The sequence below is a fragment of the Eublepharis macularius genome, chromosome 6 (assembly GCF_028583425.1).
Source record: "Eublepharis macularius isolate TG4126 chromosome 6, MPM_Emac_v1.0, whole genome shotgun sequence".
Lineage (NCBI taxonomy): Eukaryota > Metazoa > Chordata > Lepidosauria > Squamata > Eublepharidae > Eublepharis > Eublepharis macularius.
The window spans coordinates 11,540,630-11,558,342 of NC_072795.1; the positions used below are offsets into that span (position 1 = coordinate 11,540,630).

Genomic DNA, 17,713 nt, shown 5'->3' on the forward strand with positions numbered 1-17,713 from the left:
CGGCACCTTAGAGACCAACAAGAATTTCAAGATTTAAGCTTTGGAAAGTCAAACCTCCTCATTTCAGATACCTTCTTCAGTAAATGCTTACTTGCTCGCTCTTCCCCCAAGCGATATCATCCTCCAAAAATCTGGACACTTCACATCAAAGTTAAGGAAAGAGGCCTGCTAATATTTGGAATGCTGTCCCCGGAGGGGTCTGGGGAGCAGAGACCCGCCATCATTGGAGAAATGAGAAAGAAGTCAGTCTTTAAAGGAGCTCAGAGGAGCTTCTCAGCTGGCACTTCTCTCGCCGCCAACCTGCCACCAGCCATGTCATTCTAGCCCCTGCTAGAGCAGTAGATGGATGGACCCCCCACTCCGGTAGGCAAGTAAGGTGCTAGTCCCACACAGCCTGCAGGACAGAGCTGTTCCGCCGGGCCTTTGACTAGGGGCCAGCATTTTGTCCCCTCTTCTGACCGTCACACCCTCCTTTTGCAGCCGTCCTGCAGTTACATCATGGCGGTGCCCGTGGTTTATGGTGACTCTGTAGTGGCCCGATTTGTTTGGTGTCATCTTTATTTTTATGCAGTTTGTATTAATATGTATTAATATTGGATTTTACCTTATTTGCAATCATGGTTTTTTTGTATTTTAACAATATACATTGTTGGAAGCCGCCCTGAGCCCGCTCCTGGGAAGGGTGGCATATAAGTTGAATTAATTAATTAATTAATTAATTAATTAATTAATTAATTACATACATACATACATACATACATACATACATACATACATACATACATACATACATACACACACAATAGTAGGAAATCCAAGGAGATGCTCTTATTCTTCTTAGCAATATCGTTCCAGTTGTTATTCAGCTGCTTTCCAACTCATAGTACTTCTTGGTTTTGTTTCCAGGAAAGTAACCCACACGCCCCCATCTATTGCTTCAAAGTTCAGGGCTCTGAAAGTACCGATTTCTTCACCCCGAGACCATCCATAAATCCAAAAGAGCAGATCACGGCTGAGATCTTCAAGTCCACATGTCCAGGGAGGGAGGAAAAGGTGAACAGAAGTGTACAAGGAGCCAAGTGGCGGGGAACTTCTTTGCTTAGGTTTGTGAGCGTGTGATCAAAGGTCATATAGTTGGGGAGGTGCATGTGACAGCGCAAGTCCAAAAAGCCAAAATGGACTCTGGCCTCCCTCCAGCTTTGCAGGTCCCAGTAGCTCATCTGAAAGTGTCTTCCATAGATGGGAGGGGAGATCCTTTGAATGAGACCGTCTTGCCATAGGCAAGGGTACAGAAAAGGTGTGGAAATAAGGACGTGTTCACCTCCTTGCCTTGCGCTGAATTGAGCGCTGCACTTGAGCTGCACATGACAGGAGGTGAATTTCTGTCACAGGCTGCAAGACTGGGGGAAAGTCCTTAAAGATGTAATCTCCCAGCTCCCATAGGAACACGTCCACCTCTTAGGATCTCGATCCGTTTGGCAGCACGCACAGGAGATCACGCTGATGTGTTAATGAGTCTGGAATATCAGCCCCGTCCTGCTTCGATATTCTCCGCCACCACCAATGGAAGTCCACGCCTGACCCATACATTCTGACAGACAAACCCACTCTTGGGGCTTGTGGCCAGGGTGGGCTAGCCATTACTTTCACTAGGGCATTACTTTCACTGGAGGGCCAAAGGCAGCCAGTTTGGCGTAGTGGTTAAGAGCAGCAGGACTCTGATCCAGAGAACTGGGTTTGATTCCCCATTCCTCCGCTTGAAGGGTGACCTTGGGTCAGTCACAGCTCTCTCAGAGCTCTCTCAGCCACACCCACCTCACAGGGTGATTGTCGTGAGGATAATATTTAACACACTTCGTAAATTGCTCTGAGTGGGCGTTAAGTTGTCCTAAAGGGCAGTATATAAATCGAATGTTATTATTATTGTTATTATTCTAATCCTTAGTCCCCCTCAAACAGACTTCAAGGAGAGAAAAAGAGGCCAGTCAAGAGGATGGGCTGGGGGAAGCGGCCCTGCCTTGGAAGGGAAGGGCTGCCAACCGCCCCCTTCCATGGCCGATGCCCCACTGTTTCTCTGGCTTCCTCGGCAGCTCCAGCTGAATTGAAGTTTCCTGGACAAAACCCCATTGTTTTCAAGGCAATCCCAAAGCACCTAGTGAGTATGTTGTGCTTATTTATTTTATTTTATTTATGTCATTTATCGTCGGCCTTTCTCACGGAGAGTCAAGGCGGATTACGCAGCGTGAGATTAGTACAGTCAGTATCAGGAACGTTTCCATAAACATAGGGTAAATAGACACAAGTTCACAAAGACATAGCTTAGGGTTGCGCCTAGTCCCCGATACATGTTTGTGCGTGTAAAATGCCATCAAGCTGCAGCCGATTTATCAGGACCCCATAAGGTTTTCAAGGCAAGAGACAAACAGAGGTGGTCTGCCATTGTCTGCCTCTGCATAGCAACCTTGGACTTCCTTGACGGCTTCCCGTTCAAGTATTAACCCTACTTAGCTTCTGAGATCAGACAAATTTGGACGGTGCAGGTGAGGGAGAGAGACGTTTACTTGGAAGTAATTCCCACTGAAGTCAATCAACATGACTCCCTGGTAAGAGCCCCTAAACCACCCAAATCGCCTCGATGTGGGGAGAGAAGGGACATTCTTTCTTCCTGGTAACAGGGCTGGATCCACAAGTATCACTTATATGCATGAAGTCTGAAGCGCCGATGGTTGTGTCTAAATGCAAATTCTACCAGGCAGGTTCAAGAGTTGTTGAACAACTAATGGGCACATAGTGCGCTACCGGAGGGTTCTCTCCACGCCACCCAATCTCTATAGCTGCTCCAGCCTTAACACCACTCCCTTTCCATAGTCCTTCTGCCACCCACGGCCACAAAACTATCAGGACATAATACCTTCAAGAAATTGCACAGTTCTTTGTACCAGGCCTCAAGAACCCATTTTGCCTTCCTGGAAATCCTCCCCCCACAATTCCTGCCAAGCAAGAAATGAGAATGATGGAAGGATGTTTTGAGGCTCTCCCAAGACCTGAAGAATTTGTGCCTGGTGATGATTTGAGGGCTTGGGTGGGAGGACAGCAATGAGACTTGCTGTGGCATAGTGGTTAAGTGGCTGGACTGTGAGCCAGCACTCTCCTGGTTTGAATCCCACTGCTACCTTGAGTTCAGTGGGTAGTCTTGAGTAGGTCCCTCCTCTCTCCTCAGCTCCCCAGCTATATTGTGGGGATAATAACAACACTGACTTTGTTCACTGCTCTGAGTGGGGCACTGATTTGTCTAGAAGAGCGGTATCTAAGCGCAGTCAGGGCTTTCTTTCAGCTGGAATGCGGTGGAACGGAGTTCCGGCACCTCTTGAAAATGGTCACATGGCTGGTGGCCCCGCCCCCTGATCTCCAGACAGAGGGGAGTTTAGATTGCCCTTTGCACCATGGCAATCTAAACTCCCCTCTGTCTGGAGAACAGGGGGTGGGGCCACCAGCCATGTGACCATTTTAGCCGAGGGCGATTTAAACTTTAAAAAACTCCCCCCTTGTTCCAGCTGACCCAAAGTGATGTCATTATGTGGTCCTGGGAACATGCACGCACTTTGCACACGTGCATGTGGTACCGGGGCACTACCTCCCACCAAGAGTTGCCCCCTGTGCTGGCAACCCACTGAGTTCCACCACCTCTCTTCCCAGGAAAAAAGCACTGAGCACAGTTATTACTATGAGCTGCTGTAGCATAGAGGTTAAGTGGTTGGGCAGCAAATCAGCACTCTGCCGGTTCGAATCCCATGACTGCCATGAGCTCTGCAGGGGGCTTGGGTAAACCACTCTTCTCAGCCCAGCTCCCCAGCTGGATTGTAGGAATAAGAATAACACTGGCATGTTCACTACTCTAAGTGAGGCAATAATCTGCCTAGAAGAGTAGAATATAAGCACTGTTATTATTAGCTTTGAGAGTTGCTGTAGCACAGATGTTAAGTGGTTGGGCTGTGAATCACCGCTGTTGGTTCGACTTCCGCTCCTGCCATGAGCTCAGTAGGTGGCCTTGGGCAAGGCTCCTCTCAGCCCAGCTCCCCAGCGGTATTATGGGGATAATAATAACACTGACTTTGCTCACTGCTCAGAGTGGAGCACTAATCTGTCTAGAAGTGTGGTATCTAAGCACACTCTTGTTGTATGAATATAGGCCGTTGAATGGCAGTAGAAGATGGAGAGGACAGACCCAGAAAGGGAGACTGATCCTAGACAGAGAATCAGGCGACCTTTCAGGGCTTCAGGCACCCAATGGCGACGTGGGACTAAATCCCACGGCAGGGATTTACTTTCCAAGAAAGGGGCACAGCTAGATGGGAAGAAGGGAGGTCTGACTCTGGAGAACTGATGCCCTAAAAAGCTTGCGGGTTTCTAAGGCGCCCCTGGACTCCAATCCTGCTGTTCTACTGCAGGTCAACAATGCCCAGATAAAAACAGATGGGAGTGTTTGAAAAGAAGCGCCCCCACCCTACCCACTGAAAGGGTGCGTGGATCCCTGGATCCCGAGGGGAGCTCTTTCCAGGGCGGGGGAAAAAAGAGGAGTCGAGGGGGGCCTTGACAAGAAGTCCAGGGTGATTTTCCTTCATTGCCCACCCCCGATCCCCCCCTCGCGCCCAGCCAGGACCTTACTTGCATCTTTGGCTCGGGGGGCGCAGGTGGCGCGCAGCCCTCCCCCCGACCCGGCCCCGCCCGGAAAGCAGCCCGGCCCCGGCCCCGGGCGCCCCCGCCCCGTTCCCCGAAAGCGGCAGCCCCGGACGGCGACTCACGTTGGTGCCGAGGTCCTGGAGCGCCACGTTCATGCTGGCGAGGCGAGGCGAGGCGGGCGAGGCGCGGGAGAGCCGGGCGCTGCCTCCTAGCGCCGCCGGCAGCCGGGCGCGAGCCGGGCGGCCGGGGCCATGCCGAGCCGCTCCGCCAGGGGGGCTCTGCCAGCGGGCGGGCCCGGCCGGCCGCTCCCTGCGCCGCCACCAGCCGGCCTGGCGCAGCGGGAGTCGCTACGGCGAGGCCGTCCCGCGGGCAGAGGAGCGCCGCGCAGAAGGAGCCCGCCGCCTTCGAGGGTCACGGAGCTGAGCGCTGCCGGCCGCCTGTCTCCCCGCCCCGCTGGCGCAACCGGCGGCAGGTGGAGCGCCGCGCAAGGCTGCCCGGATTTTTCCCTCCGGCTGGATTGAATCTTAACAGCGCAATCCTCGGCAGAGTTACTGCAGCCGGAGTCCACTGAGTAAATGCGCTTAGGCTGGAGTAACTCCTCTTAAGATAGTAAGGAGTCCAGTAGCCGCTTTAAGGCTAACCAACTTTATTGCGGCATAAGCTTTCGAGAGCCACAGCTCTCTTCGTCAGATACTGACGAAGAGAGCTGTGGCTCTCGAAAGCTTATGCCGCAATAAAGTTGGTTAGTCTTAAAGCGGCTACTGGACTTTTTACTATTTTTCTACTACAGACTAACACGGCTGACTCCTCTGGATCTGCTTAAGAGAGGTAGCCGTGTTAGTCTGTCTGCAGCAGTAGAAAAGAGCAAGAGTCCAGGAGCACCTCTGTGCGTGTGTGTTATGTGCCATCAAGTCGCCTCTGATCTATGGCGACCCTATGAATGAAAGACCTCCAGAACGTCCTAGCATCAACAGACTTGCTCAGATCCTGCAAACTGGGGGACGTGGCTTCTTTTATTGAGTCAAGCCCATCTCAGTTTGGGTCTTCCACTTTTCCTAGCATAATTGAGTTTTCCAAAGAATCTTGTTTTCTCATGATGTGACCACAGTACAATAGCCTCAGTTTTGTCATTTTAGCTTCTAGGGAGGATTCAGGCTTCATTTGGTCTAGTACCCACTTATTTGTCTTTTTGGCTGTCCATGGGATCTGCAAAAATCTCCTCCAGCGCAGCATTTCAAATGAATCAATTTTCTTCCTGTCAGCTTTCTTCACTGTCCAACTTTCACATCCATACATAGTAATGGGGAATACCATAGTTTGGATTATCTTGATCTTGGTTCCCAAAGAGACATCTTTATCTTTAAGGATCTTCTCTAGCTCCCTCACTGCTGCTCTTCCAAGTCGCACCTATAACAAAATTCATGGTAGGGTGTGAGTTTTCATGAGTCACAGCTCACTTCTTTAAGATTTTTGCAAAGAATTTCAGATTTGAAGAAGTGAACTGACTCACAAAAGCTCATACCCTTATTAATCTTATAGGTGCTACTGGACTCTTGCTCTTGACAAAGATGTTTTAGTTCTTTGCACAAATCTTAATTTAGGCCCCTTTAATCTTAATTTAAAAGAGAAAATAATCACTATAGAAAAGAGTCCAGTAGCACCTTTAAGACTAACCAACTTTATTGTAGCATAAGCTTTCAAGAATCACAGTTCTCTTCGTCAGATGCATCATAGTAAAGAATCCAGTAGCACCTTTAAGACTAACCAACTTTATTGTAGCATAAGCTTTTGAGAATCACAGTTCTCTTCATCAGATGCATCATAGTAAAGACTAAAGAGTCCAGTAGCACCTTTAAGACTAACCAACTTTATTGTAGCATAAGCTTTAGAGAATCACAGTTCTCTTCGTCAGATGCATGGAGGCTTAAAGTAAAATAATCACTGTAATTCATAACAATGCTGGCATCAAAACCGAAGTAGTTGTTGCTAGACTGAGCAAGGGGGAAAAAAACAATTCAAATGCAATTTCCTACCTAAGATCTTGTTGAAGTTTCAAAAATATATAGACTACAATGAAAGACCAAGCCTGAACATGGTTGAATAAACTTGATGCTACACGACAGCATTCTTCTGAGGCTAATAAAGACAACTCGAGTGACTTACATGGCAATCCTATGCAAAATTACTGTAGTCTACCCAGTAGAAAAGAGCAGGAGTCCAGTAGCACCTATAAGACTTATCAAAATTTGTGGTCGGGTATGAGCTTTCGTGAGTCACATCACAGCTCACTTCTTAGGATTTCATTGTAAAGGGGCTGTTAAGCAGCCCAAGTTTCTGGTCCTCATGAGAGCAAAGCAATATCATCATCATCATCTCTGTTTTCCACACTGCAGAAAATGTTTTGGCTGGAAGGTCTTGTCTTAGCATTTGGCATGTTCTAAGTACTGCGGCTTTTGCAATTGGCCCGTTGATATCCTGTCTATGCCGATATCGTCTAGGGGGTTAGTTAGTCCTTTTTGGAATCGCACCTATTTTTATTATCCTGATTATCGTCTCTATTTTCCACAGTCCACCAGATGCTTGGACTGGAATTTTTAGTCCCTCACTGACTCAGTTTTCATTCAAGAATCAAGGAGCCAGTGAAGTATTGCCTTAGTATATGTCATATTCCAAGCAACGCAGTGTCTTGCAACTGGCCAGTTGTTATCCTGTCTATGCCAATATCACCTAGATGTTTAGTTAGTCCTTTTGGAATAGCTTCTAGCACTTCTGTCTCTACTGGAATTACTGCTGTATGTTTCTTTTAGAGACGCTGAACTTCAAATCTTAGATCTTGAAATTTTGTTACCTTCTCGATCTCTTTCCCTCAATCTCTCTGTTGCCTGGGGTTGCCACATCCATCAGGTTGACCTTCTTACTTTCAACCACAGTAATATCCGGAGTATTATGTTCTAGCTTCTTATCTGTTTGGACACAAGATCTTAACCTTCTCATTTTCAACAACTTTCTAGGGATTTTGTTCCCATCCGTTTTGCAGATGATAGCTCATAATGAGTCCATTAGCAAGGAGAGCGGGATATAAATTTGATAAAATAAATAAAAATAAATAAATACTTTTTGCATAAATTCGAATGCTCAGCATTGGAGCTATTTTATTATGACACATTTTATAGCCAGTTTGCACACTCACTGATGAGACTCGCTGTCATTTGTGGGCTTTTCCATTTTTGCTTTCATATAGTTCAATCTTAATGCCCGTTCTTGTATGGCTAATATAAGCCCATCTGTCTCTCTTCCCCGCCACCCCCCCCCCCCCCAATATCTTTGCATTAGCCATTTCAAGTTGTCACTCTTATCAACTTTATCTTCAGTATTTTTTATATACTGGCCATGCAGTTGTTGTGATTATTATTTCTCGGCATCTCCATTCTATTATTCTTCTGGGATTGGTTCTATGGCCAGTAGTTTTTAGTCCTTTTATTTATATGTATCTCTTTAGTGTATTTTGATGCTGTCCCTGTCAAGAGGAGTGGTTGAGGCAGTTCATAACAAAATCAGTTAAAAGCAAGACAAAAAAGGGCCACCCTGACCTATATAGCCCAGGCAAGCCCAATCTCATCAGATCTTGGAAGCTAAGCAGGGTCGGCCTTGGTTAGTAATTGGATGGGAGAACTCCAAGGAAGGCCAGGGTTCCTAGGCAGAAACAGGAAATGGCAAGCCACCTCTGTTAGTCTCTTGCCTTGAAAATCCCAACAGGGGTCGCCGTAAGTTAGCGATGATTTGATGGCACTTTCCACGACCACCATATAAAGAGCCAAAAAGCAGGCCAGGGAGAGATTCCACCACATCTTCTCTATGTTGTGGAGGAGAAGATTGGGGAGAGAGGTTCGGGTAACCCCTTCCCTCTCTGCAGCAGAGGCCTTTGCCAGCCTGGGTTTTCAGCCAGAACCATGGAGAAGGACAGGGAGGTCCAAGCACTTGTGGATCTCCTGGATTCTCCTCCCCCCAAATCCCACTGAGGAAATGTTGCCTGAAAGTGTGTATCGTGAGCTCCCTTTTGTACTCTCTTGGCTGGCCCTTTAAGCAATCAAAGAGGGTAAGTTAGGAGTCCTGTTGTCTATGGGTTGGCTTGATGGCTACCTAGCGCGCTACAGGCCTCTAGCAGCTGTCCAGTATTTGCTGCGTCTGCTGCGGTAACATGAAAAATCTGGAAAGGGGTACGGGGGGGGGGCTGCTTGAGTTGAGGGTGCCCCAGAAAACTGTCTGCTGCAATGTGGTTCGAAAACAAAATACTCCCCTCCCATGGGATGTGTAGCTCCTTGGGATCAGATGCTGGTGTCCATGTTTACTGACTTGGCTATCCCTAATAGTGATCACCCTCCCTTTTGAGGAGGGGAAATGGCTCAGTGGAAGAGCCCCTGTTTTGCATGCCGAAAGTACTGGGTTCAATCCCAGGTGTCTCCAATGAAAAAGATCATGTAGTGGGTGACATGAACGGTCTCTTCCTAAGACCAGGGCTTTTTTTCAGCTGGAATGCAGTACAACGGAGTTCCGGCACCTCTTGAAAATGGTCACATGGCCAGTGGCCCTGCCCCCTGATCTCCAGACAGAGGGGAGTTTAAATTAGTCTCTTGTTCCAGCTGAACCAAAGTGACGTCATTGTGCGGTCCTGAGTTCCACCACCTCTTTTCCCAGAAAAAAAGCCCTGCCTAAGACCCTGAGGAGTTACTGCTAGCCAGAGTACGCAATACTGACTTCAAAGGACCAATGCTCTGATTTAGTATTCGGCAGCTTCATCATATGTGTTCTATGTGCAGCTCAGGGCAAGGTTTGGAAGCAGAGTGTGGGAAGGAACATCGAGCTAGAAAGGTTGGCTCCCAGTTTGATTTCGGAATTCCATGTATCTCTACTGGTCTGGATGCTGAGTGGGGCTAGCCATGTACCCAACAGCCCCCCCCCCCCCGCAACAGAGTGGCACAATGGGATGGATGTGGTAGACTGCCATTGGTGGTGCCCGCTGTAAGCCATCTCTTGTTTCATCATGCACCCAATGATAAATATTCAAAGATTATGTTATTATGTTATGTTATTATCAAAGATGCATTCACCCCCCCCCCCAATCTTAAAATGGTTGCATGAATCAAGCAAGGAGGGGGAATTTGGGGCGGTTGCTGGAAAATTCCCTATCTTGCTGAGAAACTTGATGGGTGCCATCTAGTGGGGCTGCAGGTAAATAAAAAGCTCTTTCCATAGTGCGAAGGGTAGAACAATTGCACGTGCAGCATCTTTTGAGGATACAAAGGCCCTTTTGAATGGATGCCTAGAACAGCTGACCCAAGAACCTGGGACGCTGCTGCGTGGACGTACTGCATGAGCTTGCAGTTTGACTGGTGACTTCAGAGGGCAATCTTCAAACATTGAGGGTGATGTTCAGGACATTTGGGGTCATCTGGGATTTTAGATATCTCCTTCTCCACAGTGGCTTCCCACAGCCAGTAGGAGGAGAGCTGTTTTCTACTGTTCACCCTGCCCTGAGGATAAAATCCCAGATTTCCCCCAGGGCCCTTAAAACAGAGGCACACAGCAAATAGGAATAAAACTTAACAATAAAGAGTTCGCTGATGGCCAACAAGGGACTCATTAAATCTATGCTCGAGATCTGCATATTGTACGCACATATCATAAATACAACAATACCCATTAAGTTCCCTTGTGCTGTTTTTATATCCTAATTTTTTTTTAAACTTGTGACTCAGGGGACATGAGCTGATGATGCTTTGTGGATTGGATACTTTCTGTTAATCTTCGTCAGACTATAAAGCGTTAGTTAGCCTTTCCACCATTTAGTCGCTGGGTTTGACACATAAATGTAGCTGCCCCTCTAGAACAAATAATGTACTCTTTGAAATGCCATGTTCTTTTGGAGACGTACAGGAAGAACTGTCAACGCCGGGACTGAATCAATCCAATCTAGTCTTCAAAGATGTTCGGCATCTGCATCTGTAATAGAAACGAGGGTGCTATGGGAACTGGCGGAGCTTTTGGACTGAGGCCAACTGCAATTTAATCACCTGAAAATGTAGCTATTTTAAGAGACTCCAGAGGAGTAGCAGTCCATGTCGGACTAGGCCCTCGGAGACCTGTGTTCAAATTTTCCTTAATATCCTGGTGCACATTGGGTGCCCTGGGGCTAATGACACTCTCCCAGACAATCCCACCTCACAACGTTGTTGTAAGGATATAATGACAGGACTGAGGGGAGCTCAGGATAGAAGTGTCCTAGACAGAGCAGCTGTGGCAGTCTGTTTAGCCAAATTCAGCAGGAGGCTAGTGGCACCTTAAAAGACTATCTCACACCACTACCTGCGTTCATGGACTAGGACTCGTCCAGAAAAGCATATGCTAGAATAAAAATGGTGTAGCACAACTTGCATGATAAGCAACTGAAGAATTTATTTTGAAATACGTTGGCTTTTAACGCTCTAGTCTTAAGACACTCTGATTGATTCTTGCCAGTTTGGTGTAGTGGTTAAGAGCGGCAGGACTCTAATCTGGAGAACCGGGTTTGATTCCCCACTCCTCCGCTTGAAGCCAGCTGGATGACCTTGGGTCAATCACAGCTCTTTCAGGGCTCTCTCAGCCCCACCCACCTCACAGGGTGATTGTTGTGGGGATAATAACATACTTTGTAAACCGCTCTGAGTGGGTGTTTTGTCCTGAAGGGCAGTTTATAAATCGAATGTTGTTGTTATTATCTCTGATTATTACAATACTTGGATGCTATGGTAGGGAATATGGAAGTGGCATGAACATTAGGACAAAGTAATGCTGAAAATGTGGAATGGGAGATTTTAAGAAAGAGTGAGCGAGCATGAGAGAAGTACAAACATTAGGCGTTAGGTTGCCAACCTCCAGGTCCGAGCTGGAGATCTCCTGGAATTGCAGCTGATCTCCAGACTAGAGAGATCAATTCCCCTGGAGTAAACAGCTGCTTTGGAGGGTGGACTCCATAGAATTATGCCCTGCTGAGATCTCTCCCCTCCCCAAACTCTGCTCCCCCTAGGCTTCACCCCCAAATCTCCAGGAATTTCCCAAACTTGAGCCGGCAACTCTAGACTTAGGCTTTAAGAAAGCAGATTTTATTTTTTGTAAACTCTAGCAAGTTAATTCACAGTGTTAAAGGGACTCTCTTGGCAGCAGGTTTTATGAAACAAATATAAAATTTACTTTTGATTGCCTGCACTGCAATTCCCCACGTCTCGGAGCGTTTAAGGGCGCTATCTCTGGGCAACCATCCTGGTCCCCGGGGTCCAAAGAAACTATAAATTATTGCAGGGCTCGATTAACAATGGAATTGTCAAGGTGACTGAGGATATGAATGGCCTTTGTAGGACCAGAGCCAGGAAGGGAAAATCTTGGCCAGGTCTAATTCACAAATCAATCAAGTCAGACGGCCAAGGGTTGGAGCACAGGCCAGTGAGCAAGAGCATCAACGCCAAAGGGCAAAAGCAACAGCAGGACAAGAATCCATGTGCCAGACCATAATATACGTGAAGGGAGGGTAAAACCCGGGTGGTGACGGCAAAGAAATAAGCTGAGAAAATCTACACCTGAACATGGAAGTTGAAAGTCACAAACTCACTGGAGGACAGGCACAAGGCAGTTTGATGCTGATTTACACATTACAGAGTACCAGGGGCGGTGCCAGGGTTTCTGGTGCCCGAGGCTGCCCCTAGGCGCACCCCGGACTGCATGATGATGTCACTGTGTGTGATGTCATCATGCAGCCAGCCGGCCCCATTGGCTGGCTGGCGGCTGGGACTGCGCACAGAGGCTGCCCACGCTCCCAATCAGGCGCGGTGGGTGGCTGGGGAGGTGCACGTGCATCCTCCCAGCCCTTCTGCTCCGTTGTTCCGCACACTGCCCCGGACGCCTGCTGAGCCTGGCCCGCGCCTGCTGCGTCCGGCTGGGGGCGTATGTTGGCGGTGACTGCAGTGCGGGGTGGGAGGGATGGCAGGCTGCAGCAGCTGTGGGCCAGGCACGGCAGGCGGCTGGGGCAGCGCATGAGCGGCTTCCCATCCCTCCCTCTCAGCCACCAGTGCTGCCGCTGCCAGCTCCACAGTGCACGCCTCTGCCCCCAGCGCCCCCTCCGGCGCCCCCTTCAGTGCCTCAGCGCTCGAGGCGGGGGCTGGCCCTGCCTCAATGGGCGCGTTGGCCCTGCATAGTACACATGAGAAGTCTGCGCCTGAGTTGCAGGTTCTCCTGAGTTCTTGCACGCATGGGTTGCACCTGCAGCAGATGCAGAGAAGGGTCTTCTGCCTCCTCTCCTGCACCATTTTCCTCACCTGAAATGGGCCTGGGGACCTCCATTTTGCCTGTTGGGGAAATCCATGAATGTACCATTATGTGGCAAGTCAATTGTCTCATTGCTTCCCGTATAAGCTAATTCAGCTATTAAGCACACAACTGCGAGCCACCTTGGGGAACCTGCACTCTGCATAGGCCTCCCCTCAAAGCTGTCTCAGATCCTCCAGCTGGTGCAGAATGCCACGGCTTGGTTATTATCAGGAACTAGGTGGATCCTGCATATTACTTCCATTCTGTAGTCATTCCATTGGCTCCCCATCCGTTACTAGGCTCAGTTCAAAGCTTTGGCTGTCCCATACAAAGTCTTCATGGCTTGGTCCCTCATATCTACAGGACTGCCTCTCTCCCTACTCTCTTCCATGGTTGCTTTGCTCATAGGAACACGGCCTTCTGCAGGTGCCACCTTACACATGGGCCAAATCGACAACTTCTGCATGTTTGTGTTGTCCATGTTGGCCCCACCTTATGGAATGGTCTGCCTGATGAGGTTTAGGAGGATGCCTGCTCTCTTGGCTTTCCATAAACTATATCAAACTGCATTATTCAGGAGGGCTTTTTTATGCAGATAGGAGGTCTGTACTGTAAGGAGGTGGTTTCAAAGAGATGCACTGGTAAGGAGATAGGGACTGAAGACTATACTACTGTGCACTATTTGTTGCTGTAAGTGTGATGCTACTGGGTAGTTTCTGTCATTGAATATTTAAATAGGTGGCAATCCCATTGAAAAATGTAGGACCTGGGCTAAGTATCTTGGGGTGAAACCCTCTCACAGAAAGCCCAGTTGGCAACAACAAGAGCCTCAGTTTGAGAACCACTGGGGACGCTTTGTAATTTTACAACTCAAAAGGAGTTTTTTTGGTTGAGTTGGCCCTGAAACTGTTGTTCCAGCGTAAGGCCGTCCAGCAACTCCTATACGGCACAGAGATCTGATTCTGGAATGAGCGTTTTATCTTGACCCTGGAACCAATCCAAACTCTCTTTTCAAACACAATTTTAGCTTTGCCTTGTGGTGAGGGCTAAACTTGGTTACCTTCCATCAGAGTTCAGCTGCACTTGGTCTTGTTTAGATTCTGTAGAACAGACAAGGGGGCTCCTCCGTGTCGGAAACAAACCAATATCTAAGGAAAAACCTCAAAAGTCAAAAGGAATAAATTGATATGAATTTTTAAATTTTAAATTTTTTTTTTTGCATTTAAAGTGCAAAGTGCTAAAGTATCAACATGCAATTTCTAATCAATATTACCCATAAGTATCAATAGATCATCCCATAAATATCCAAATATACAATTATATACAAATACAGTAAGGAGTTCAACTGGTAAAGTTCCATCCTATGAAGATAATACCAGTCTTCCAGAGATGTAGTACGTGACGTAATTCTATTTGCTTGTCCCTTTATCGGTTCATTGGTGTTAATATGGAGTTTTCTTCAAAGGACAATGCAGTCCAATGGTTATAATTGATGGCCAAACATGAGCCCAAGAGCCTTGTTTAGGTTCTGTAGAAAGCAAAAGAATGCCTCTTCTAGTCCAATCTTAAGGCAAAATGACAATGTTGCTTTCACAGCTAGCTGTAACAATATCCTCCGTATTTATTCCTTGGTGGATGACTTTCAGGGTGTCCCCTTGACTGGTCTCTTTAAGACTGATGTGATGTCAAACAGAAATGCAATTCTGTTCCACATTTTCTCCCTGATCCAAGTTGGTTAAAAAGCACCATGGAAGACCCTCTTATTTGACCAACACCACTTTCCCTAGTCTTAGAAGGGCTTTAACTCTGTGCGGTTTCAAACCATACCTTCTGGTATTCTAGGCAGTTGTTATACACAAATGACAATGACTGCATGTCTATGCATCTGTGGTGCTTCAGCCAGAACTTCCACACTATATTTTGTCCTGCCCTCTGTATGTAGAAGCTCAGAAATAAACTCCTTGCTGAGATAGTAAAAGGCATAATCACTTCTCCTGTGACACAGAAAATAACTTTCCTTCTTTGCAATTTGGATCAGCATGTCTCTTATAAAATGGCACGGTTTGCCTTGGCAGCTAAGAAAATATGGGTTAGAGCTGTGTTTAATGGCTGAGACTCTTTTACATGTATAAAGGTGCTATGTGTTTTGATGCACTTTCGTGTGGTTTTGGTATTATAATTTTGTTTGTTGCTCTCAACTTATGTTTTCCTCATGTGCTTCTATTGCAATGGTTTTTGGCCTCATTCAATAAACAGAAAATCTGTGGGTAGTTTCAGCATAGTTTAATATGTCAAGGTTATTTATATATTTATTTATTTGTAGCCCATCTGTCTCACTGAGATCCAAGGTAGATCACACAGCGCAAGTGAATACAATATAATTAACAGCTAGGACATTCACTGAGTAAAAAACAATATGATCAACAACAGGGGTCATTTTGTAGAAAAAGAGCTGGAGGAACTCATTAGCATAACCTATTAGCATATGCCATGCCCCTTGCCATCACGGGAAGTGTGACATAAGCATAACTCATTAGCATATGCCACACCCCTGACATCACCTATCCTGGCTGTTTTGGACCCAATCCTGGCCACTCAGGGCTGAAATTGGGCCCAAAATGGCAAAAAGAGGCTGAAAATGACCGAAAAGGGGCTCAAAATGGTCAGGATCAAGCTGCTGCTGAGTGGGAGAGTGATCCACCACCCATCAGAGGCCTGATCCAGGCCGTTTCGGCCCCAATCCAGGATGAAATGGGCCCAAAATGGCTGAGTCAGGTGGGCGGGGCCACCTGACATGTGACCTCTTTGGGGAACTGCCAGAACTGTGTGTGTTCCCCTTCGAAATGAGCCGTGATCAACAGTCATATCCAATGAACAGATACTATAGGGCACGGTAGCACTACAACTGAACACAGAGGCAAAACCTTTCTGAAACAAAATGTAACTAATTAACAGGACATCCCAGTAGGAGCATATCTACATCAGCAGACAGTACCTTACAGTGAAATCCTAAGTAGAGTTACTCCAATCTAAATCCATTGATTTTAATGGGCTTAGACTGGAGAAACTCTGCTTCAGATTTCACTGTTAGTGTAGGCTGTGGTCCCTGTGCTATACCAAGGTGCTATTTCTTATGATCCAGCCCTACAATCTGAGTACAAAGCCCTCCTGAATAACTCAGTTTTATTATGCTCTGTTTCAGCATGGTTTCAGCTCTACATTGGCATTCTGCTGGTATTCGAATAGTCAATTCGCTTACATTGGCATACCCAGTTGCATTGTTTATGGAACGTTTCTGCTATTGGCTGTATTGACTCACGCTGCGTAATCCACCTTGGGTCTTAGGAGAAAGGAGGACTATAAAAAAGTAAATAAATACGTTTATTCCCCATCTCCTTTTTTCATTTCCATAACGAGGTAACGTCTTGCACACGTTAGTCTTTCGCAAGCACCAGAACGCGTGTCAAAAAATTACCCGCCTGCAGCCCCGCAGCCGAGCGCTCCGCCCCTCCTCTAGGCCCCGCCTTTATTCTAATCAGCCGCCCCCTTCTCCTGCCCGCCCCCAGCGCATGACGTCACACGCCCCCTCGCGCACTCCCTCGGCTTCCTTCCTCTCCGCCGATTGGTCTGTCGAGGCTCCGCCCCGCAGCTGCGGGCGCGCTTGCGCAGTGTGTCAGCGAGTCTCTGAGAGGAAGCGGGTCGTCATGGAGGACGGTGGCGGCGGCACTCAGCGGCGGTCGCAGACTGGAGCGGCCACCCCGGGGGCCGGGGAGGACAAGGCGCCGGGGCCCTGGAGCAAGGACAAGAAGGACCCCAACGCCACCGCGGCGGACAAGGAGCAGGAGCTGGTGAGGCCCGGCGGAGGAGAGGCCGCGCTGAGTCACGGCCAGGCCAGGGCCCGGCGTCGGGCGCCTCTGCCCGGGGCCTCGCTGGAGGACGGGTCGTGCGCTAGGGTGGCAGTGTATACCCAGGAGGAGAGGGCTGGCTTTCGCATCCCAGATCTCTCTTCCTCCCTCCAGCCTCTCAGGGCTGCCAGGAGGACGTGAGTGCCTCTGGGCATGTGCAGAGTGCCGCTGTGTGTTATTACTATTTATTTACAGTCCGCCTTTCTCACTGAGATCCAAGGCGGATTACAGGCTGCAGGTGAATACAATATAATCAATAGCTGGGACAGTCGCAGAGCGAACCAATGTTTGTACCGCCGCCGCTGGCTTTTTCACGTTTGGGCTTAGCAGGCAGGGGTGGTCGCTCCGATCGGGGGTGTGAATTCTAGCCTGATGCCACTGTTTTTTACCTTGATCCACTTTACCTCAGCCACAATTCAGCAGAATGTCACAAATAAGTGATGGAGATGCTTTTGAGTTCTTCGGGTGGGCAGCTGTGTTGGCCTGCAGTAGAACAGCAAGATTTCCCAGGTATAAGCTTTCAAGAGTCACAGCTCTCTTCTTCAGATACAAGGAGTGGAGGAGATCCCTGAGCCTAAGGGGATCCATGGAAATGGGAATAGTCTCAGGTAGGTAGCTGTTTTGGCCTGCAATGGAACAGCAGGATTTGAGTCCATTGGCACCATCAAACCAACAAGATTTTGCAAGGGTGTAAGCTTTCAAGAGCTAGAGCTTCCTTCTTCAGATGCAGGGAGGAGTGGCGATCCCTGAGCCTAATGCAGTACCTGGAAATGGGGATAGTCTCAAGTAGG

At 48.0% G+C, this 17,713-nt stretch overlaps 1 protein-coding gene across 1 annotated transcript in view; it reads left to right on the forward strand.

Annotated features, from left to right (window-relative positions):
• The first annotated feature begins 16,695 nt into the window (after nucleotides 1–16,695).
• Nucleotides 16,696–17,713, forward strand: part of PSMD2 (proteasome 26S subunit ubiquitin receptor, non-ATPase 2) — a 31,098-nt gene continuing 30,080 nt past the window's right edge. The window contains exon 1 of the mRNA XM_054983062.1: nucleotides 16,696–16,865. Coding sequence (XP_054839037.1) covers nucleotides 16,722–16,865 — 144 coding nt within the window. The 5' untranslated portion in view covers nucleotides 16,696–16,721. The remainder of the gene's footprint in view (nucleotides 16,866–17,713) is intronic.